The sequence below is a fragment of the Phyllostomus hastatus genome, unplaced genomic scaffold (assembly GCF_019186645.2).
Source record: "Phyllostomus hastatus isolate PE091 unplaced genomic scaffold, TTU_PhHast_1.1 phas_contig_40, whole genome shotgun sequence".
Classification (NCBI taxonomy): domain Eukaryota; kingdom Metazoa; phylum Chordata; class Mammalia; order Chiroptera; family Phyllostomidae; genus Phyllostomus; species Phyllostomus hastatus.
The window spans coordinates 50,749,390-50,772,417 of record NW_025333872.1 but is presented as its reverse complement, the minus strand read 5'-3'; the positions used below and the strand labels follow the sequence as shown (position 1 = coordinate 50,772,417).

At 42.3% G+C, this 23,028-nt stretch overlaps 1 protein-coding gene across 2 annotated transcripts in view; it reads left to right on the top strand.

The window, feature by feature from the left end:
* The window catches only part of SIM1 (SIM bHLH transcription factor 1), a 70,428-nt gene that overhangs the window by 9,746 nt on the left and 37,654 nt on the right, over window positions 1-23,028 (top strand). For both annotated transcript variants that reach the window (XM_045844172.1, XM_045844173.1), the window contains exons 3-9: window positions 1,112-1,194; window positions 4,286-4,375; window positions 4,871-4,979; window positions 5,119-5,204; window positions 5,911-6,110; window positions 6,349-6,455; window positions 7,146-7,293. In XM_045844172.1, coding sequence (XP_045700128.1) covers window positions 1,112-1,194; window positions 4,286-4,375; window positions 4,871-4,979; window positions 5,119-5,204; window positions 5,911-6,110; window positions 6,349-6,455; window positions 7,146-7,293 — 823 coding nt within the window. The remainder of the gene's footprint in view (window positions 1-1,111; window positions 1,195-4,285; window positions 4,376-4,870; window positions 4,980-5,118; window positions 5,205-5,910; window positions 6,111-6,348; window positions 6,456-7,145; window positions 7,294-23,028) is intronic.

The following is a 23,028-nucleotide window of genomic DNA, read 5'->3' as shown; positions in this document are numbered from 1 at the left end:
GTTTAATAGTGTAAACATAAAAAGAGTTTTCCTAGTTAAATTCATTTCAGCAGCAACACTGTTAAAAGATATTACCCATAAAACGTTTAATCTTGGTCTGGGCAAATTTCTTCTATCTTGTTTTTCATTTTCTTTCTGCAAATAGGTCTATAGTGTCTCCATGTTAATTTTTAAAAATTCAGCCACAGGCATCCTAAGAATTTTATTTTTTAAGCATCACTGGAAAAATGGTTTGTGGCAAAGCCTGGAGAGAGCTTAACGTAAAAGCATGAAGGAAAGGAAGAGGTTGCCTTTGTTAACGTGATACCTGGAAAGTAGAGAAAGTGAATAATTCTCTGTATCCAGAAGGTCATGAAAATATTGCTCAAACAGTGTTAGAACCTTCAAATAGCTGACTTCAAAGAAAACCTGTGCTGTTTTTTGGGAAGTGACATGAGAGTTGAGATTAGGATGTGTAAGGGTGGGGCTAGGAGGGAAAAGGCAGAGGAAGAAGAATTGCCAGGGTATGTTGATGCTGGAAGTCATCTGCAAGCAAATGGATTTTTCCCAAGGGGATTACAGGCAGAGGCCTAGGGAAGGAAAATGGCTGGAGAGCCCTGCAGCCAATCAGAGAGCCCACCAGGGGCAAGCTGGACTTGGCCTACTGCCTCAGGCTACTCTGGGCCTGCAGTGACATTGGTTAGTTGTATGGACACCCTCGGCCTTGTGATAAGAATGATGATGCAACTTGAGTGAGAAATAGTGTCCCTCACCTCTTTAAGGATACTAGTGAACCTGTGCAATAGTCTTTTGCTGGGGTGCAGTGCAGTGGGCTTCCTCCGGGCAAGGCTGTCCCCAAACTTGGCCACTTGAAGTCCTGCCAGGGGGATACTCATCTAGGCCCTGCTCTCCCTAAAGAAGCCTAGGCCCTTCTGGGAGAGGGAGTCTGACTTCTGTCCAATCCTTTAGAAGTTGAGAGGGCAGGGCTGAAATTTACCTTCCCCTCTTCCTCCTTGTCTGGGTCAGGGATTTGGGGGAGCCCTGATGATATCCGTTATGTGTGCGAGACTAGTCTCAAACTGCCAGCAGAGTCGAAGTCCCATTGCTAAAGTGTGTCTCTGTGTTTCCACAGGGCTCGGAGAGGCGTGGGGCCACTCGAGTCGCACCAGCCCCCTGGACAACGTAGGCCGAGAGCTGGGCTCACATCTGCTTCAGGTACTGGGGCAGGCCTCCCGGGGGCGCATATGCTTTGAGGGTCCCAGTGACTGGTCCCCCGCCCCACCCTGCCCCGAGCTTGGCTTCTTGTTTCCCAGAAAAATGGGATTCTGCCCGGAAGTGGCCCTTCTGCAGCCTCTACAATTTTTCCAGAGTTAAAAGGTTTAGCTGTTAACCTCGCTGGGGCAGGTGGTGCCCCTAGAGAGGAGAGGGAGGCAAGGCGACAATCCACAGGTTGGGTTTGAAAGGGAGCCCTGCAAGGTCCCAGTCTGGACTGCTGAACCCAGGGAGGGGGTGCCATTTGACACCACTGGGCTCAGGGAGCGTGAGCGCCCCCAGGCCAAGCTGCCGTGTCCTGGCTGCAAAACCGTCTGAAATGAAGGATTTACACAGGAAATAAGGGGAATCTGGTAGAAATGCCAGTCAATGCTTTAAGGCCACACATTCCGGATCCAGCTGCGCCTGCAACTCGTTTCATCCCCTCCCTGTAGTTCCTGGGCTCTCTCCTCCCTTTCTGTGGCCCCTCAGACCCTCACCATAGGCCGCCAGTACAGGCCTTGCACAGACAGACCCTCCAGCCCTCCTATTCCTCCCGAGGCAATGAGTTTAGCCAATGTTTGTGGTGTGCACCACTTTATATTGCCTAGCTTTAAATTGACCATTTTAGTCTTCTAGCAAATATTTAAAATAGTAAAACTCTATGTGCCATTTTTAGGCGAACTTCTGGTATAGGTGCCTCAAACCTAAGCAGGCATCATGGGGAAGGCCTGAACAGTTGTCTCACAACAACTGACCCCTTACCCAACCTTGCCATATTACCAGTTAATTTCTCTCATCAATACAAACAAGAGAAGAAACTCCAAACAGTCTATCACCCCTTTTGGCTCTTGCCCTAGCTTCATCTCCTTATCCCAAACTTCTCCAGGACTTAATTACACTCTCAATTTCAATCACTCACCCTGCTCCACTCCTATACCTCTACTGTCCAGGCACCTCTGCATAGGGTCTGCATAAGCTCCACCACTTTTTGATATGCAGCATAATACGCTCATCTCTTATCCCACTTGACCTCATTAATTCCACAAATATAGGAGGGCCAACTATGTGTCAGACAGAAAGCCCTGCCTTCATGGAGTTTACATTCTCAGGAGAGCAGCCTTGCAAGCCCAAGTAGGTACACTGTGTAGTATAACAGGTGGTGTAGGCGCTGTGGAGAAAAATAAGAAGTAGGGCTGTGTTTGCATGGCAGGGGACCTCACTGACAAGGTGACATCTGGGCTTGATGGAGGCAACATTTCTTACTTGACATTCTTCCTCCCCTTCATTTTCAAAAGTAGCATGCTTGCCTGGGTTCTTTTCTCCCCCTTTTCTTACTCTTCTGGTTTTCCCATCACTGTCTGGTTGTAAATGTTGGCTGGCATTTTTCCCAAGGTTCCAGCTCTGTTTCTCATCTCACAGGCTTCAAGGCCTCCTGAGTGATCTCAGCCAACATTATCACCTCAATTCCTTCCCCATATTTGCATGCCTCTAGCTCGTTCCTTCAGCCTAAACACCCCTTCTAAGCTCCAGATCTTTATTTGCTACTGCCAACTGGACATATCCAAGTGGAAATCTGCATACACCTGAAGTTTAAGGTCAAGAATCCATTATTGTCCTCTTCCAGACTTCCAGTTACAAAAACTCAACATGCTTCTCTAAATTTCCAGTCTTGGTTAATGGTGTTACCCTCTATTCAGTAATGCTGAAGTCAGTCTCAGCTTTTCTTTCTGCCACTATAAATTCTGTAGCCTTAGAACCACCTTCGACTTGGACTCTGCTTCTGATCTCCTCATCGCTACTCTTTCCTCCTATAGGTTACAGTCCGAATTCTGCCAGAAACAAAACAAAACAAAACAAACATCTAAGTATTCTATTTCCTTGATTAGAAACCTCCATTGGAACCCTGATGCATACAGGGGCATCTCTAAATTATCAGATTGACATCTCGAACTCCCCAAAAATTCAGCACTGGTTACTCCCTCGGTCCTATCTCTGGTTCACCCAAATCATCACCCAGATTCACCCTCCTCTCCCCATCCCATCCCCAATTCCTGCCTTTGCCACATCAATCCTTCTGCCTAGGATGCCCTTCCTCCCTACTCCAGTTCAAGCTTCCTCTTCAAGGCTCTGCTCAAACAGCATCTCTCTAAGGCCTCTGATTCTTCTCCAGGCCTCTGGCTACTCAGTTTCTGGGCCTCCAACACCACAGCACTATCTATTCATCTGTGTGATCATTATATTTCTCTTTAGGCCTCTACTGAAGTTCCAGCTCCATGAGAGTAGGATCTGACTCATCCTAATATCTCCACTACTTGGATCAAAGCCTCATTCACAGAAATAAGGAGACAGTGAAAGTCTAGGCTTTGCCTTTCTGGAGAGTCTGTCAGTTTGATGCATCAATGTAAACACACAAATGTCACACTATAACACTACTTTATGGACTTGCTGCCTGGAAAGCCTCTCATCTCCTAAATCCCCCTCTCCCAGACTCTTTTCAGAGCCACTGGCCAGCTGCCTTCTGTCTACAGCTTTTCAGAGTGCCAGCTCTTCCACATCACCCAATGCCTGCTATTTCCCAAACCCTGCTAGTACTCTTTCCATTAAAAGATGCCATCACTGTGGAGTCCTCCAAGACTGACAGAGGAAATCTCTGGTTCTTTCAGTGATCATCACCCCAAGAACTTAACTCCTCTCTTATAGCAGGCTGTGTACCCCCACCACCTGAACAATATCTGAGTGTATATGTTCCTGAGATGGCTGTTTTGTCTATTTTGGTAAATCCTGAATCTTGGAGGGCAGTAACCTTGTCCATCACTTCCTCTGGGTCTCTTCCAGTATGCTGCATTTCCCAGATCTTACAAATTTGGAAAAAAGCAAAAAACAAAAGAGAGACTCTTGTGGCTGATTTTTTTATGCCCTATTTCCCACCTGGTCCTCTCTATTCCATCTCTCTGTACTTCCTTCTGGGCATCTCTAACTTCTGTGCCCTATAGTCCTATTTGTCCCAATGTCCCAGAGGCCTCTCCATTCAACTCTGTTTCTATCTCCCCAGACCCTGGATGGTTTCATCTTTGTGGTAGCTCCAGATGGGAAGATCATGTACATCTCGGAGACAGCCTCAGTCCATCTGGGTCTTTCTCAGGTAGGTGAGTGGTCCACACCTCTGGCCTTCAATGTTTACAACCAGAGCTGGAGGCAGGAGGTGAAGGGAGTGAAGGCTTTCCCAAAGGTTTTATATGTGCATTCCTGGCACTGGAAACATCGCAGCTGGCAGGAGGGCTAGATCTCTCTCTTTCTCCACTTCCCTTGACCTTTAGCTTCCACTTCAAGCCTAAACAATGACTACCTTTTTGAGTACCTACCAGAGGCCAAACAACGTGGGAGATGGGTTACATAGATATGTTGTGATATCCTTACCAGTATATTGACAGGGAGCTACTACTATTATTATTTCCTTTCATATATAAGGAAACTGAGGCTTAGATAGGCTGCAACTGCAAAACTGGAATTAGAACTCGGGGCTGACTCTAGTGTTCTGGCTCCTGTCCTCACAAGCCTGTGGATTCCCTGCCCCAGCCTTCCTGTCCCCCCATGTGGCATCCACCACTCGGAGACAGTGATACCGTCCTCTTTACAGGTAGAACTGACCGGGAATAGCATTTACGAATACATCCACCCGGCCGACCACGACGAGATGACAGCGGTGCTCACGGCTCATCAGCCCTACCACTCTCACTTTGTCCAGGGTAAGGCAGAGGTGTGCCTGCGACACAGTCGGGCCCATTACAGTCCGCTTTTGACTTTTTCCCAGTTAGCCAAGGCAGGGACCCTGGCACTACGCCGCCTGTCTCACGTCCTGTGCCTCCCTCCGCTCCTTTCTCCCAGAGTACGAGATCGAGCGCTCCTTCTTCCTGAGGATGAAGTGCGTCTTGGCCAAGAGGAACGCGGGCCTCACCTGCGGCGGCTACAAGGTGAGTGGCTGAGGGGGAAGATGCATGCCCCCTGGCGGTCGAGGCCTCTTGGCCAGGTGTGGGAGTAGGGGACAGGACAAGAGGCACTTGATACATGGAAGGGACTTTCTTGTGGCCGGGACAGCGTTTCCCCGCACGCTTGGACCAACTGCCGGAGGAGGGTGCGTCACGAGGGTCATTGAACTTCGTAAACACCTAGAAGTATGTTTTTAAGACAGTCTTACTGGGCCCGGACACTGACGGGCCGCTGGGGCTCTTAAATCTAGGGCCGATAATAGGCTTTAGGGATGTATCAAACGTCTGAAATGGTTGGTCGCTCCGGTGGATTCAGATTTTACTCGTGGTGGCAGATTCTGACCTCCCAGAGAAGTTAAGAACCGGGGCTTTAGTCAAATCCATGGTTTTCCTGTTTAATGAGATTCAACATGGGGGTTCCAGGGCGCAGCTTCGAGATTCTGGTGCCTTAGGGTCGCAGGGCCAAGGCCTCTGCATTTTTGCAAGTCCCCAAGTAAGTTCAATGAGGCAGCACAGTCATTTCCTTGAGACACCTTAGAGCGTCGGTAACGTTGGACACTTGAGAGTGGGGGGCGTGGCCCACATGGCATTTATGGCCTAGTTGAATCTCAAGGTTTTAATCAGTTTGCTACCTTTTTGGGTAGTTTCCTGACTGAGTGGCTGAGTCTGGCCCTGTCACTCTCCGCCGCAGGTCATTCATTGCAGCGGCTACCTGAAGATCCGCCAGTACAGCCTGGACATGTCCCCCTTCGACGGCTGCTACCAAAACGTGGGCCTGGTGGCTGTGGGCCACTCGCTGCCGCCCAGCGCCGTCACGGAGATCAAGCTGCACAGCAACATGTTCATGTTCCGTGCCAGCCTGGATATGAAGCTCATCTTCCTGGACTCCAGGTGGGTGGCGGGCGCGGGCAGGGGGAAAGGGAGGAGGGGAAGAATCATCCCTAGCGAGAGGGTGGCCCTGCTCGGTCGGTGGCTGAGAGCTCCTCCTCGACCTTAGGAGCCCATTTTTGCACGTGAGGTGACTGATCGGGCCCTGCGAAGTGAGGAGGCACCCAGATCTCTGGTGACTGTGTGGGGTGGGGCACGCCCCCACACCCCGCGCTCATCCCGCGGGGATTGCTCTCTGCAGAGTGGCGGAGCTGACGGGCTATGAACCTCAGGACTTGATAGAGAAGACCCTGTACCACCACGTGCACGGTTGCGACACCTTCCACCTGCGCTGCGCCCACCACCTGCGTAAGGCGCTACCCTGCGGCACCCGCACAGCCCCTTCCAGGGTGGGGGAGGGGAAAGGTCGTGATTTAAGTCCCTAGCCAAAAAACAGTTGGGAGCCCGTATTGGTGGTTGGTGAGGTCCTTTGAGTGGCTGTTCGAACACGGACATCCATGGTCTCACATGGTGGAGGGGGAATTTCTGAGTTTCTGAGTGAAATTCTCCAGGGAGGGGTTTTATTCTCCTATTGATATGCTGCCCTCCTCTGCCCCCTGCCCCACAAACTTTACTAAAGAAGAGTAGAAAAACCGAGGCTAGCCCACTAGGCTCACGCTCATTGATCCGTATCACTGGCTTGGCTTTTGATATTGCTCTGCTTTGAGCTTAATCTACCGGGATAGGGAAGGTGAGCCAGAGAGTGAGCTGCCCAGATCTACCTCACCTAGTTAGAAAATCGAATGGGGGAGGGGGTGGAATCCCCCAACTCTAAGTGTTCCCCTCTTTGCCAATCGTGAGGGACCGGGGACACCGAGGACTCGAAGCAAATTAAGAGGATAATCCGTGCGTTTGGGAAGGTGCGTGTTGTCGCTGCCTCCTGCTTGCTGCACTTTATTTAGGACCCACAGGGGACCCATACTCACTGCCAGGGGTAGCATTTGGGGTCGATCAGAAACGGGCTCTTGCGCCACCAGCTGCCTTTTGTTTCTCCATCAGTGCTGGTGAAGGGACAGGTGACCACCAAGTACTACAGGTTCCTGGCGAAACACGGCGGCTGGGTATGGGTGCAGAGCTATGCGACCATCGTGCACAACAGCCGCTCGTCCAGGCCCCACTGTATCGTCAGCGTCAACTATGTTCTTACGTGAGTGCAAATCTGGGGCCCCTTCTCTTACTTCTAGCGACCCTAGTCTCCACGAGTGTGCACGCGGTGGGCACCCACCGCTGGGTTCTGCGAGACTAGGGTGCCCTGGGGACGCCTGTTTCCACACTAGTGATGCCTGCGTTGGGAGGCGGAAGCTTGAGCACTTTCATCTTTATGAAGAAGCTTCCTTCGTTATATTCTAGAGAAAGATTTAGGAGTTTTTCCATCCACAGTCCATATTTGCTTTCTACTCTCTCTCTTTTAACCTTTTAAGCGAACTCTGCATTAAATAAAACTTAATGCGGCAGAAAGAAAAAAAGAGAGAGAGAGGAAAGGGTCTGCCGTACGGAGCCGTTTATGGATAACAAACAGGACATCTGTTTCACTTTTTGAAATCTGGGTTTGAAGTTCTTAATTTTAACCAGAGTCTCCAATCAAAGTTAAGAGTTCTGAGAGAGTGATTTTCCCCCTGAACCACAAAGGGGATTTAGGTGACCAAGAGGATCTGACTTGAACCTCCATAAAGCAAAGGAACCTGAGCTAATGCTGCAAGTCTTGGCCTGCGCCCAGGCCCCGCGCGCGCGCCGTTGTATGACAGCATCCCCGGGTGAGGAGCTCGCCTTGCGGTGCGGCCGCGGACCCGGCTGGCTAGGCGGCCTCGGCAGGCGCGTTTGAGCTTTATTCTTTCTAGAAACAATAATCATGTGGCTCTGCAGGCTGATCACGTGGCCTGGTGTGCGGCTGGAGAAGAAAGCAGGTTCTGTATAATGTTTGTGAAAGTTGAAAGGTTGAAACCTTCCTTTATGAAGAACTCTTTTGTGCCCGCAGTTGTCATTGGTTTTTTTCCCTTCTTCTTTTTGTGGTTGAAATTCTTGTGATTTTAGGGGTCCTCAGGAGTTATTTACTTTGGAAGAGTTGACACACCACGCACTCAGTAGAAATGCTAGTTTGACATTAGAAAGTTGGTTAAACGGTGCTTTTTGGAACCAGACGATACTGTAGGTGATGAGGACTGGATTAATTCCACATTCTTTTAAAATCACAAATCAAAAATGTAGTAATTGAAAGTACTTTGCTTGGCAATAGCACTGTTTGCTTTTTGCCCTCCTTAATAAGCAAATTTAATTCCATAGACTTGGAAAATGAATTTAGTTTAGATGAGAATCAGTACTCAAGAAAATGGCTGGTTGCTAAGAATCATTTTTTTTTCATTTCAGTAAAGTGCTAAAATAAATACTATTAGGCTTTTGTAATAGCATGAAGGCTGTGTATTTTAATACAGAGCAGAAAACAGCAATATTTTGGGTGTCATGAAACAAAATCATCTATTTTGTGAATGAAGTTTTTCATATTATAAAAATAAACATAAGAGAAAATGGCAAATCATAATTCATAAAATAAGCCACTCTGTGAAGCATAAGTATTAAAGAGTGAAAAATTATGTCTGCTTACCATGGCAAGGAAATTGACATTTTTTAAGAAGGTGCTTTGTGTGTCTGAGACATCACAAGCGTTACACATATAGGCTGTTCTCTGGTGGGTGCCTGTGGTTAGTAATCATTTTTTAGCAAACAGCAGGGTATATAGTCACACAGACCCATATAAATGATCAGAATGCAAGTTAGACCTCCCAATGGGTAAACTTAATTTATGTTTAGAGTCATTTTGAAATATTCTGTTTTGTTTTCCAGTGTGTAAGTGTATTTTCTTTCTTCTGTTGACTCTGTCATTCTTCACTTTACACACTTCTTCAGAGCTGCAGGATTAGGCTACCAACTTCACATCAGATTTAACAGATGTAATGGGGATAGATGATTTGCAGAAGAAAAAAATAGCATGGCACATGTTTTTCTGAATGTTTTATGCCTCCAAATGAAAATAGAAATAAACACAAGCACACAAAATGGAAAGCTGAAATTGATTACCCTTTTATGTGTCTCAGCTCAAAATCTTTGTATAAAAATTCTTAGGACAATTTTTATGGCTGTAAATGTGGAAACTGCCTTAGATAAAATGTCATCAAGTGGCTCTGTGTGTGTTGACAGGATTTTCATAATGAACAGGTTGCAGTGTGTTTGATGTGTATATCACACATCTGGCCGGAAGTTACTAATTTACATTGTCTTAGCAAATTAAATAAATGACTATTGATTCTCTATGGTAGCAGTGAACTACAACATACATTTGTTTTCATGGCTAGTTCTCCATGAAGCCTGAGAATGATAAGTGAATTCTTTCCAAATACACTACCTCAAGCAATGTACTTAAAGAACCACAAGTCCCCCAAATAATTTGACAGGCCAGATGTTTTCCAAATTCAGACACTTTAATAGCATACATTTTGAAGGGATTTTCATGTCACAAAAGTGGAGAGAACTTTAAATAAGCATTCATCAAATGAAGGTGTCCTTTTGGTGGAAGCTACATTCATAAGAAGCTCATTTATTAAATACCCAATGGCAAATTTATTATTGAAGTTAAAATATGCCCAGAAAAAATTAGTTATCATTATCTAACAAAAGGAATAACAACTAGAAATATTTAGGTTTTTGTTTTAATTCATAGCTACAACAGCACTTACAGGAATTTTAGAGGTTGCTGGTGTATGCCCTGATGCTTTACTGACTTTTGTATGACCACCAGACAGAAGTTTGGTGTTCTGAAATTCTGGAGAATAGAGTGATTGGACACTATGATTAAATTTTAAAAATTCTTAGTTTTTCTCTGGCTCCTTGACATTCCCTGAGGCTTCTATAGCTCTTCGTTAAAACTTAGCCCACTTCCCCCAAATCACCTACCCCCAACACCCAATAAAAACCACACACACACATACACACACACACACACACACACACACACACACACACATGCCAGTTCATGATCTTCTATAAGATAAACATGCTGTGTCTTTATGTGCCACGTTAAAAAAAAACTCTCTTAAAAATTTTGGTGCTCACAGACTTTGAAATAAGTGTTAAGTATGAGGGCCCTGCTCCCTAATTATTCTCCAGAAGGATAGGTTAATGGAGCTCGTGTCTAGTAACAGTGGATGTTGGGGAAAGTCCAGAAAAAAATATGGAGAGGAAAGCATACTGTGTAAAACCTAAGTAGTTTTCTTGAATTCCTTTTTTTTTGAGTTTGTTTAACTAGTAGTATTAATTTTCAATTGCCCAGATAAAAATCATTATTTAGTGTGAAGAAAACAAAAAATGTAGAACATACAATAAACTATGAAAAGGAATTTCTAGGAAAATGAAATGTCTTGACTTTTTTTGTGTTTTTAAACTTTATATGCTTAAAAAATAAAATATTGAAAAATCTACTTTTAAGGATGAACCGATAATGTGTAAAAACTCCATTTTAAAATATTTTAAAACAAATTTTTGAAGCATACAAAAAGTTAAAAGAATGTATAGTTATTGTTATTTAATTTTTTTAGTCTTTTAAACCTATTGATTGATTGATTGATTGATTTTCAGAGAGGGGCAAGGGAGGGAGAAAGAGAGGGAGAGAAACATCAGTGTGAGAGAGAAACACAGACTGGTTGCCTCTTGCACAGGGCAATGCCCAACCAACTGAGCCACACCAGTCAGGGCTAATGATTATTATTTTTAAGGATCAAAAAATTAAATCTATATTGCTGTAGCTTAGTAAGTTAAAAGGTTATTATCTACAGGCCATATCATCTATAATATAAGATACATTTGCTTTATGTATCAAAATTTTTCTATTTATATGCTTCTATTTGTATGTGTATTTTTGTCTCCATAGGGCACATTAAAAATGTTCAAAATTACTGCATGTAGAAATTTAAAAAATGTACATGAAAGCTAGTTTATTGGTGCCATTAAAAATAATCTGCCCCTGAAATTCTTTAGGTACTCACTGTTGTATAACCTTATTTAGACTGATTAATAGACAATATTTTATGAGGAGTCCTCTGTAGTGGTAGAGTGTGGTAAATGTTAGTGTATTTAAACTAGACTTCTGATGAGAATTATAAGCTAATACAATTCTGATATTTTACCTGAAAAGTAAAAGAGAGAGAGAGAGTGTGTGTTTTGGTAATTTTGGAATCAGACATATTTAAAATCTTCCATCATTTTTTTTTGTTGTTGCTAAAGAAGACTACTCTGCTTATTTATTTCCTCAGTTTAGGATGGAACACAATTATAGTAAAAAGTCTCACATATTATTTTATTTTATTTTATTTTATTTTTTATTTTATTATTTTTAAATATTTTATTCATTTATTTTTAGAGAGGGAAGGGAGGGAGAGAGAGAGAGAGAGAGAGAGAAACATCAATGTGCAGTTTCTGGGGGTCATGGCCTGCAACCCATGCATGTACCCTTACTGGGAATCGAACCTGCGACACTTTGGTTCACAGCCCATGCTCAATCCACTGAGCTACGCCAGCCAGGCTCGCATACTATTTTAGAGTGAGTCACTGATCACAGAGAAGGAGGCAATTTTCTTTGTTAAAATTTCTATTTTTGTGTTGCAAAGAGCAGAATAGAGACAATTTACATCAGTGGTCTATATTATATTTGCTATCAATAAGTAACCCCTTTGAATTGGTAAAATGAAGGCAAATTCCAAAGGAGACATACTTCCTTCATGTAAAAAAAAAACAAAGGTCTCTACATTGTAGCTATTTCAAGTCCCATAATTTTTGTTCTTCTTTGCACAAAACCACTATAGTTCTCATAATTAAATGGGTTTTTAACTATTAATATATTCTGTGAAAATGAAACCTTATGTATCATTATGGCAAAGCAGCAAACATTAAAATACACTCATTAGTATTCTTGTTCAAGTATAATAATGGTGACTTAATTTGGGCATTTAAAAAATTTTAAAATTAATCTAAAGATCCAGGGATATTATTGTCATTACCACTAGTATGTTTAGAAAATCATTTTTAAAAACTTGACTAATAAAATATATAGTTACTGAAATAAACTTTATTTTCCTGGTTCACAAAACTAATCTTTTATATTATAAAAATGTCAAATGAAGCACTTTTTGACTTAGCAACCTACAGGAAAATATAAAATAATTTACTCTCATGCATGTTGCATAGATTTAATTTTTGATAATTAAAAGTAATAATCATACACTAATGTATACCCATAAATTAGATTTGATTCTTAGTTGTGTTTGATCTTTATTATGATAATATTGAACATCAAAGCTACAGCTGTCCCTTCCAAATGATCTTTAAAACAAAAATTTTTGTTATCCTCACCTGAGGACATGCTTATTGATTTTAGAGAGGGGGAGAGAAACATTAAATGAGAGAGAAACATTAGTTGGTTGCCTTTTGTAGGCTCCCTGACTGGGCATTGAACCTGCAACCCAGGTGTGTGCCCTGTCCAGGAATGGAACCTGCGACCTTTTGGTCGATGGGATGACACTCCAACCAAGTGAGCCACACCACCAGCTAGGGATCAAATGATCTTTTATGTAACTGAATCTTTATGCAAATAATTAAAGAGACATTTGTAATAATAGTAACTTATGACATGTAACAACTAAAAGTACCAATAGTAATTAATGGTAACTTCACAACTACCAAACATTTTATTAAAAGAAAGAGCTGGGAGATTTCATCTATTTTATAGTACATAACGCCTAGTACTTATTCAAATAATCTTATCATCATACACTTTCACTTATATTTAATTTTTTAATTGAAATAATCTGCTTAATTTTGAATTCATTATTTACACTCAAAATTTGTACTTTTTTTTTTTTACAAATGCCAAATGCATATTTCTTTCAAACTACTGTCCCATATGTCACCTGATTTGCTCCTCTGACAGCTCTGTAGGGTGGTTTGGGCAGGGATCACATTCCCCATTTTCTAGATAAGGAAACTAAGGTCATATAGACCTAAATACTCTGTGAAAGGATTAGAGCCTAGGGTGTCAACTCCTACTACACTGTGAGATTCTCTCCCTGGAGTAGGTTAGGGATGGATGTAGGGGAAAAAGGGTCTGGGGTAGGGGGATGGATTTAAGTGACTAAAGCCCATAGGGTTCAGCCTGCCCGACTTCTGGAACAACTTTCATTCGATCTCATAATGGAAGATCAAAAGCTGCCTCTGTTGTTGCTTCACAAGTATATACAGATATTGATGATTTAGTGGTTTAAATTTGGCTAAGCTATCTTTTCACTGATATTCAATTAAGAATAAATCTTTTTTTGTCCTTATGTCTCACTAAGGACATGTTCATTTTGCAAGAATAAAAACTGTGGCCTGCAGATATTTTAGTTTTTTACTCAATTGCTTGCCTTTAGATTACAAAGATATATTATTGCTAATTATTTCATTTTTGCAACCAGATTTATTCCTTTACATTCTTTTTAAACAAAAGTGTTAAAAACCAGTGTCAGTGGATTGGCAAACAAAGCCATTCTTTTTGTCAGAATTACCTGCTGTGGCAGTGGATTATTTCCTAGATGATGTGTGTGTGTGTCCGTGTGTGGGTGGGGATGGAGAATTGGCCTCCTTCTGTTTTCCTGGAGATTGGCAGGACAGGTTGTGCCCTGGGGACCCTGTTCAGGGCCTGGGGATGGAGAGCTTCTCCACATGGTCTGGGCAGGTGTGTCATCCTCTGGCCTTTTGGCAGGGTTGCTGCTCAGCTGCTTCACCCTCCCCAGGCCTCTCTGGCCTTCACTCCTTCGACGATTGTTGACCCGGAGGGCACGGACTCCCAGGACCTCTCCTTCAGTTCCTGTGTGGAGCCCTCCTGGTGTGTGCTGAATGACCAGCCCCATCACTCTTCTCTGGCTTTCTAGCCAGCTCTTGGGAGGGAAAGGCTTCTGATCTTTCAGTCACATCATGGAAAATCATGGATCATTGCCTTATTTGAAAGCAGGGATCCATACGTGTTATTGTGCCTGAATGGACAAATTCCAACATGGCTTTCCTTGGATTCCAGAAAAGCATGTTTTTGTCCTCTGGCCTAGTCTATTCATGTTGCAAACTCTCTCTTATGTTTGGTACAAGGCCTGTGCGTGTGTGTGTGTGTGTGTGTGTATGTGTGTGTGTGTATCTTGGATTATGCCTATCTTGATAATTAAGTAAAAGGCTGCTACTTCTTTCTTCTTATCCAGTGCTGTCCTCTCTGTGCTCCATTCTCATTGGCTTGTGACATCTTTCCAGGTGAGCAGATAGTGAAAGAAAGTTTATTTGGGTTGAGGTTCTGGTGTCTGTGCTTAAGCCAAAAGGATTGGTTGCAGAAAGGAGTGGTTGGAGTTTGGGTGAAACCTGGAAATACCTGAGTGCCTATCGATGGAGGAATTTAGCATTCTGCCTAGTCCGCAGGGGCACCGTGTCACTGTTTCCTCTCCCCTGCTGTTCCAAGGTCCAGGGAGCTGTCAGGGCAGACAGGTGGTCTGTGGTGATGGCAGGGCTGAGGGAGATGAGGAGGAGACTTACTTTTGTGGGGCATTGACAACGTTCAGGGTCTGGCTGAGTCTGGGCCATCTGTTTACCATCTGTGACTTTTACTCTGGGAAGTTATATTGCAGTAGGATCAAGATTTTGTTTTTCTAAAACCCCATAGGATTATGCAAAGAAACCTGCAAGGAAAAGGCATGGGCTTTGGTGTCAAATGGATCTGGGTTTGCATACACTTTGCTGTATAATAGCTGTGAGACTTTGAACACAGCTAAAGTGTTTGACCCTCTGTTTTCCCATCTGCAAAATAGGGACAAGTGTACCCAATTTTTAAGGATTGAGGGGGTTAAATGAGATAATGTGTGTCTATATCACAGTACCTGACAGAAAGCAAGTGCTCAAAGAATCTTAACTATTTAGCACTTGCCAATTATGGGATGTCAATTGAAATACTTTGGAAGGGGATATATAATCACTTCTTTTACCTGAATTTCTAAATCCTCAAATCCACACATTTAAAAGTTTATTTTCTCCCTTCTCAGTCCCTCAACACACACACCTGCAAGCACTGTGCTTTTTGTGTGTGGTGATTTCTACAGTTGGGTTAAGCTCACCCTGTTTTTCACTGCTGCCATTGTATATCTGAAAGGGAGTTGAGATTTCTGCTGGGAAGGAAGCAAACCAGCCTTTACCAAGTGCCTCATTCATGCCAGACAAGACCGAAGTCCTTTACCTGCTGGAATGGTGCTTACAGGAAAAAAAGAAAGTTCTAAGAGACTAACTTCTGTCAAATTTCTAAGGTTAATTTAGTTGGAATCAGTATTTTGTCAACTTCATCAATGTCACTAATTATAATAAGAAGTAAATAAAATGTGCAACACTGGTATTTTAAAAAATTCCTTTTTATCCTCACCTGAGGATATTCTTTCATTGCTTTTGGTGTGGGTTGGGAAGTGGAGAAGAGAGAGAAAGAGAGAGAGAGAGGGAGAGAGAGAGAGATCAATTGATTGCTTTCTTGTATGCATCTCTGACCTGGGAATCAAACCTACAACCTGGGCATGTGCCCTGATGGGGAATGGAACCCATGAACTTTTGATCTACAGGACAATGCTCCAATCAACTGAGCCATACCAGCTGAAGTGCAACAGTAATCTTTTTTTATGGTGTTCATTGGAGTCTTGTGTATATTCCCTGTCATTCTGCCTGGACTGGGTATGGCTGTATCTCCAGTGTCTCACAGAATGTGGCAGGTTGCAGTGATTTATTGCATGAACACATGAAGCAGAAGTCTTGCCATCTCTTGAGTAGTTGATAATTTAGTTGGAAAAACAGAAACATTCCATTTAAATATTTAAGAACTCAGATTAGCCCAGGTTGAAATGATAAGGTACACTTGCACTATTTGCTGAAGGCATAAAATTCAAAGGAGTTTGAAGTGAGGGTGGAGCTATCGGGGAAGGAGTAGAATTTTAGGGAAGCAAAGGTAGGGTCTTGCGAGATGAAACAGTGACTTGTATGTATTTGTCTCATAGTTCTTTCCCCATAAGTGTTCCCTGAAACACAGTTGTCAGTCTTCAAACTAGATTTAACAGTGCCTTCTCACTGCTTCTGTCTAAGCTGGGTTTTCTTTCCTTCTTTACCTTGAACCTTTTTTGTTGGAACCAAACATGTTCCATAGGACTGGAAACTATTTTCACTAGGGCTGTTACCTTTCCTAAATTAGTACCAATATATGTCCAACATGTTCACCAGACTTTAGGAATAAATTAGTATTTTTAACATCTAGGCATAGGACACAGTTTTTAAAGTTTTAAGGACTGTCTGTATTCTAAATGAGTGTAAAAATCTATGGAAATGAATATACAGTGACACCACATGTATTATGGTTGTGTTTTTAAAATTATCTGTAGAAAACAAATGTGAGGTGTATACTAGAACCACAAACACGAGCGAATTGGAGGAGATGGAGGTACAAAGGACATATTCAGGTGGCTCTAGATTTGCAGAACCAGAAGGTCGCCCCAGTGCTGTGTTTGACACCATAATCCTACTGTTACTAAAATCTGATGCAGCCTAGGCTTCCTAGTGAGATGTTTGAAACCCTGATAAATACAAGGTGGTATTACAAGGTATTTGAAAAATGTGTTATGAAATGAGATCTCACTGCATTTTGTTAGGCAACATGGCATATTAGTTAAGAGTTTGGGCTCTGGGTCTATTGTCTGTTCAAATCCATTGCTGCCACTCACTGGCTTTGTGATTGTTGGCAAATTGCTTAACTTCTCTGCCTTTCCATTTTTTTAAATCCCTGAAATGCAGGAAATGATAACATCTACCTCACAGAGTTATTGGAATGTTAAATATGATAATGTGTGAGGTTCTTGGCATTGTGTTTAACACAAAGTAACATTGAGTAAATGTGAATTATTAGGGTGGTTATTTCAATGAAACCAAATAAAGTAATTTTTAACTTGCCAATAAACACAAAAATCAATGTCTGTGAGTCTTTGGACTGAAGGAGGGAATGTGTGAGCCTTCAGAAGGCAGAAGGTTGCCCAGGAATGAGGAATCAGCAGTGATTCTGCTACATCTGGAAAGGATTGTCAGAACCTTCTTCGGTTGGCTAGGTCTTTCCGCATTCATAAATGGTATATTGAGCACCTATCATGTGTCAGGCCAAGTTCTTGGAATCAAAACAAATAAGACAGTATCTGCAGGAAAAAGAAATGAACACAAGTATAAGCTGAGTCCTAGCTTGATTTCCCTGTAGGCTTGCTCACAACTGAGATTCCTTCCTGCAGGGAAGAGTTTCCATCCACAATTAGAAAAAAGAGAGCGTGAAGTGGCCTGGAGCTGCCTGGGTCACCCCTGGGGAACAAATTTGCAGATGTGGTCAGACTCCCCTCAGGTTAGATGGTGAGGAGGGGGTGGAGGCAGTGGGAGGAGCTAGGCCCCTAGGTGTGCGTGCCTGTGTTGAGGAAGATCATGATTGGCAGCAAAGACCTGGCTGCAGTCTCGAGTTCAACTTAAGCTTTCACAAGGACGACATTGTCCCGGGCAGGTCCTGTGTATCTCATTACCTCAGCCAGAGAGAGCAGTTGTGCTTGAGTGATGGTGAGATGAAATTTTTGCTGCTTTGAATGGGATTTTTAAATATTTTGGGGTTTTACTTCTAATAGGATTCTGAATCTCAGCAAATTTTTTATTGTTGAAACTATTACAGATGTCCTACATTTCTCCCTCTCCCTGACTACTTTGCTCCCCTCCACTCAGCAATGCTGCCCCTCCTCCCCAGCCTTCACCACACTATTGTCAGCAAATTTTTAAATGGAAGAATCACTGTAGATTAAAAACTCCTTGTAGATGTATTACATTTTTTAAAATGTTGCCAATTATTCTAAGCTTTTTTTTTTTTTAACTTTTGCATTGCTCTTCTGCCCTGGAGAGACTGCAAGATGATTGTCAGCTCCTGAAGGAGGGATGGCAAGATGCTGTTTGTTGCCATACTTAGGTTGGGGAGTAAGAAGGACTCACATTTGAGGGGCTACTACTTTGTGCCAGAGGCGCAGCAAGTCCAAGAGATTTTGCCAATACAGCATAGCTAATGAGTGGGCATACCAACCCAGAGGCAAGACTTTCAGGTCCAGATTCTCTTTAAGCTGGTAACATTGTACTGGGGTGAACCATATGAAATAATCATTTCTGTATATTAAGATAGTCTAATATTGGCAATTTCATATGCTTCTATTGAATATTTAAGAAGTAAAGTGATATTTTGCAGAGATTTTTGCAAAGGTCTATAGACAGTTTACTCTCTTGTCCAATATGGGGTCTCTACAAGGTGACTCATTTCAGGGGTACTCAGGACCCAGTCAGTGGGCATGTAATATGCTCACCACAGGCCTGACCCCATCTCCCCTTCACCGGTTTAGCCATCAACTGTTACGACATTTTCACAAAACAGCAATCGGTAAGCACCACACATAGGACATTATTTTGTTTAGAACATCTAATATTTTACCAGGATTCAAATGGGAGCCTCTGTCTTTAGTAGAAGGATCTTTTCCCTTTGATTGATTGCTAAATGGATAGAGCCTGTGAAAGGATCTTCCCTCTCCCCCCAGGGATTTCTTGTTCAAACAGAATTTGTTGTATCCACATTAGTAAAGCCGTGTTAATATGGGCTGCGGGCCAGATTGTGAAAATAGCCTCATTATATTGAACTGGATGTCATAATGGTACCCATTAAGTTGGGATTCTCTCTGTGTTTGTACTTTTAAACCCAAGTCCCTTGCCACCTTTTACATCTCTCAGAGAATAGCAACATTCCCTGGTAATGCAATCTGAAAACGTGCTGTCTCTCCTCCTCTGACTAAAAACCATTATAAAAACAGAATCCTGGGTCCTGAGCTTTTCCAGGGGTGTGTGGCTCGCTGCTGCTCTTCAGTCATGCATTTCACTCTCTGTGCTTGTGATGACTGCCACGTGTTCTGATTGCTGAAGGTAAGAACTCCCAAGATTTACTTCCTTCAACACTCCCATGATGTGATGTTGGTGTCCACATATAAATAGGAAAAGAGCAGCTTTTTCTCAAGACTAATCAAATGCAACACAAGGCTTTTCATTTTGATTTTTATAAGCTGTTAAGAGACTGATAGTGTTGGAAGTGACCGCATTTCTGTTAGCTGTTGAAATCTTACTACAGTCCTGACAAAGAGAAGTATTTGTTGTGCTGGATTTGGGTAATGGACCCCTGCAGGGTTACAGCTCAGGAATGCTGGAAGGCTGAAGCCCACAACAAGGAGGGCAGAGTGGGTGTCAATTTTATTCCTCCAATTAGAGCAGTTAAAGAAATAGCAAAGTGCAGGGTAGCATTTTATTGTGAGAGCTAATTGAAAACCAGGGGAAAATATTTAGAGACACTATGTGGCATTTTATATTATCATCTTTTCTATTTGTGTCTCTTTTTTGTCAACTCAATAGGGCCTTCATTATAAACAAATTTCTATCATTAGAATCAGTTTAATTTCTGTTGCTATAATTAGGAGTATGGTATGAAATGTTGCAGAGTGTATTTCTCACTATGGCAAACAGGGCAGTTCTTGCATTGGCTGAGTATTAATTACCCCAGTGCCTTCTCTGTGATAGGGCTATGTGTGACCAAGACAGACATGATCCCTTCCCTCACAGAGCATAAATTTTAGTGGGAAAAAAAATAGATAGTACTTACAAACAAATATTTTATATAGTGTTAGGGAATGAAAGGAAAAAAACAAGCAGAACAAAGAGATGGGAATGATTAGGAAAGGCCTCTCTGAAGACTCTTGAATGAAGGGAAGGAAGCAGCTATGTTGGGACCTGCAAGGAGAGCATTCCAGGCAGTAGGAAGCAAGTGCAAAGGCCCTGAGGCAGAAACCAGCTTGGCAAAATGTTTGAAAAGAAAGTGTCACTGAGGCTAGAACAGAGAAAGGCAATGGGAGAATGGGAGGTGATGATGTTAGGATAGGAGAGTCAGACCATGTTGGGTCCTGATGGCTTTGGGAAGCTATCAGAGAGTTCTGAACCAAGGCATGGCACGAGCTAATTTAAGCTATGGAAAGATCATCCTGGCTGGTGTGAAGAATAGGGTTGGGAATGGAAAAGGGTAGAGGAAGGGAGACCAGTTGGGAAGTGATTGTAATTGTCTAGGTGAGAGAAGATAATGGCTTAAAAGAGGGAGGTAGTGAAAAGTCAGATTGAGGATATGTTTTGAAGACAGACAGTTGGGGTTTGCAGATGGATTAGACGTGAATTGTGAAAAAATGAGGAGTCAGCAATAGCAGCTAGGTTTCTAGCCTGAGCAACTGAAGTGAATGGTGAGAAGGAACAGATTTGTGCGTAGAGGGAGCCACTAGGAATGTTTGGTTTGAGGTGCCGGTCTTATCTGAGTGGATGTTTCAGGTAAAGGATCTGAGTGTCTGTGAAGTAGGGAGGTCTGGGCTGGAGACAGGGAATTTAAAGCCAGTAGAATGGATGAGATCATTGCGAAGTGGGTGTTAATAGAGAAGCAGCTTGAAGACCAAGCCCTGAGGCTCTCCAGTGTTATAGGGTCTGTAGAACAGGAGGTGCCCAAAAGGAGGCTGAGAGGGATGAAAGCAGTTTGGTGAAAGATGTGCAGTGAAGTCAGGTGTGGGGAAAGTGCGAATTTTGTCTTTGGAACGTTTCCTCCCTTTTCAGTGGTTTTCCATCTTCTTCGTGGTGCCCTTTCACCAGATTCCTTTAGTTTTCCTCATCCCAGATAACAACTGCCCTAGTTCTCCAAGTTTGGTCTCTTGATTGGCAGCATCGGCACCACCCAGGGTGGAGGGGTTGTTGAAAATGAAAATTGTGGGTTCCACCCTAGGCGTACAGATAGGAAGCTCTAAGGGGTAGAGCCCAGTAAGCTGTGTTTTAATAATAAACTTCTCAGGCACTTCTGATACATGCTAAAAGTTCGAGAACCACTGTTCTAGGGAAAAGAACTGTTGAAATGAATCAATGAAAAGTAATAGATGAGGCTTACTAAATTATTCATTTCTGAGCCATCTGTCTAAAGCCAAAGAAATAAATATCTAATAGTAGATTTTAAGCATCAGCCAGTAGACCATTATTGATAAATTTTCATGGGTGGATCAAGAAAACTTCTTAAATCCTATAAATCACAAAAGCAGGTAGCTGCCTATTCTGTTTTTGGTAATAGGGTTTTATTGGTAACTATATATTTTGTATAGAATTATACAAGCTCTCTGACTTTAAATATAGAGACAATTAAAATTTTGGCATTTTAGTGGACAATCCAAAACCTCTAGCAATAATTTACAAATTATTTTGGTTAAACACACCATATCTAGCAGGCAATTTTAAATAGTGTCTGAATTCTGAGGCTTATAATAATAATGTTAGAACATTTGTGGAACTGTGAATTTTTATGCATAAAATACAACTCAGATTTATTTTAGCTGTTTAAATAATAGAGTTTAATGTATATTTAGTCAAGCATTATAGTAGTAAGGGCTTAAGGAGATTAGAAATAAATGAATCCAATTAAAGAACGTCTGTGAGATTTGATATGTCATAGGTATGAATGAAGTGTTTGCATAGCAACTGTACAGAAACCATTAATGATTAACCATCTATAAGAGGTTTAATCAAGTATAAATCATATAGGACACATTTTAAAATATTTAAGTTAAACAAATGAAGATTTGTACATTTGAAAACATAGCATCATTCCATCATTTTTGATGCATCATTTCCTTAGGGAGTTTGAAGTCTGAGGGTCTACTTCTCAGTTATCTGCAGAAATGCCAGTACCTTTGTGTTGTGCAGAGAAGATAAGAGCTTCCAACAGTGCCATGAGGTTTGGCCTTGTAGGGCCTCCCCATGCAAGGCCCTGTAGAGAATTTGGGGATGCTGTGGCTTTGACCCTGGGATCCAGAATTTCCAGTGTTATAGGAAAGTTATTTCTTTATGAGTACAAGTACCTTTTCTGTTCCTGGAGTTTGTGTGGAGTTAAAAATTGGAGCTATAGTTCTTTCACCCTTTCTGCCAAAGGACATGTTTAAGGTTTAGGAATCAGCTTTGCAAGGGTCAGGAGAACTAGGTAAGAAAGCCATTCCTTTGAGAATAACACTTCAGCCTCATACAGGGTGGTAGGTGTTCAGTTCCCCCCCGTAGCTCCTCTATCTTTGTCAGTGGGAGAATTTTAAGGGGAACATACATTTGAAAAACATCAGCTTAATAAATGACAAGGAAGGAGAGAGAGCTGGACACTAGGGTGGGAGGTGGGAAAGAATGGAGGAAGATTGAAAAGAGGGGGCCAAAATAATGTGCACATTTTATTTTTCACTTGTTGAAACATTTTAAAAAGAAAAACTTGGTTGAAGTTAGTATTGCTTTTTCTTTGTTTTTATTTGGCTTCCCCACCACCAGCCTGCAATGGACTAAAATTCAGGTTCTGATTGTGGGAGAAGAGAGTCATAGTTTTTAACATATGCCTCTGACGAAGAGGCTGCACATTTTGCATTTCATTTGTTCAGATCTGACCTTTAAACACCAGCCTCCACCCCTGCCCCTCCCCTCAGTAGAAGAAGAAACAGGGAAGCTGTTTCCAACAGCACAGAATTGGAACTTAGACCTGGAGGTTCACAAATATGCCTAAAACTTTAGTAGCTAAACACAGAATATATTCTCACACATTAAAAACTGAAATTCCTCAAAAAAGAAATGTGGCCCCAAAGTAGGATTTACTCCATTTAAACAGTGATATATATGTTATCTACAACTCACACAAAACTAAAATTTAAAA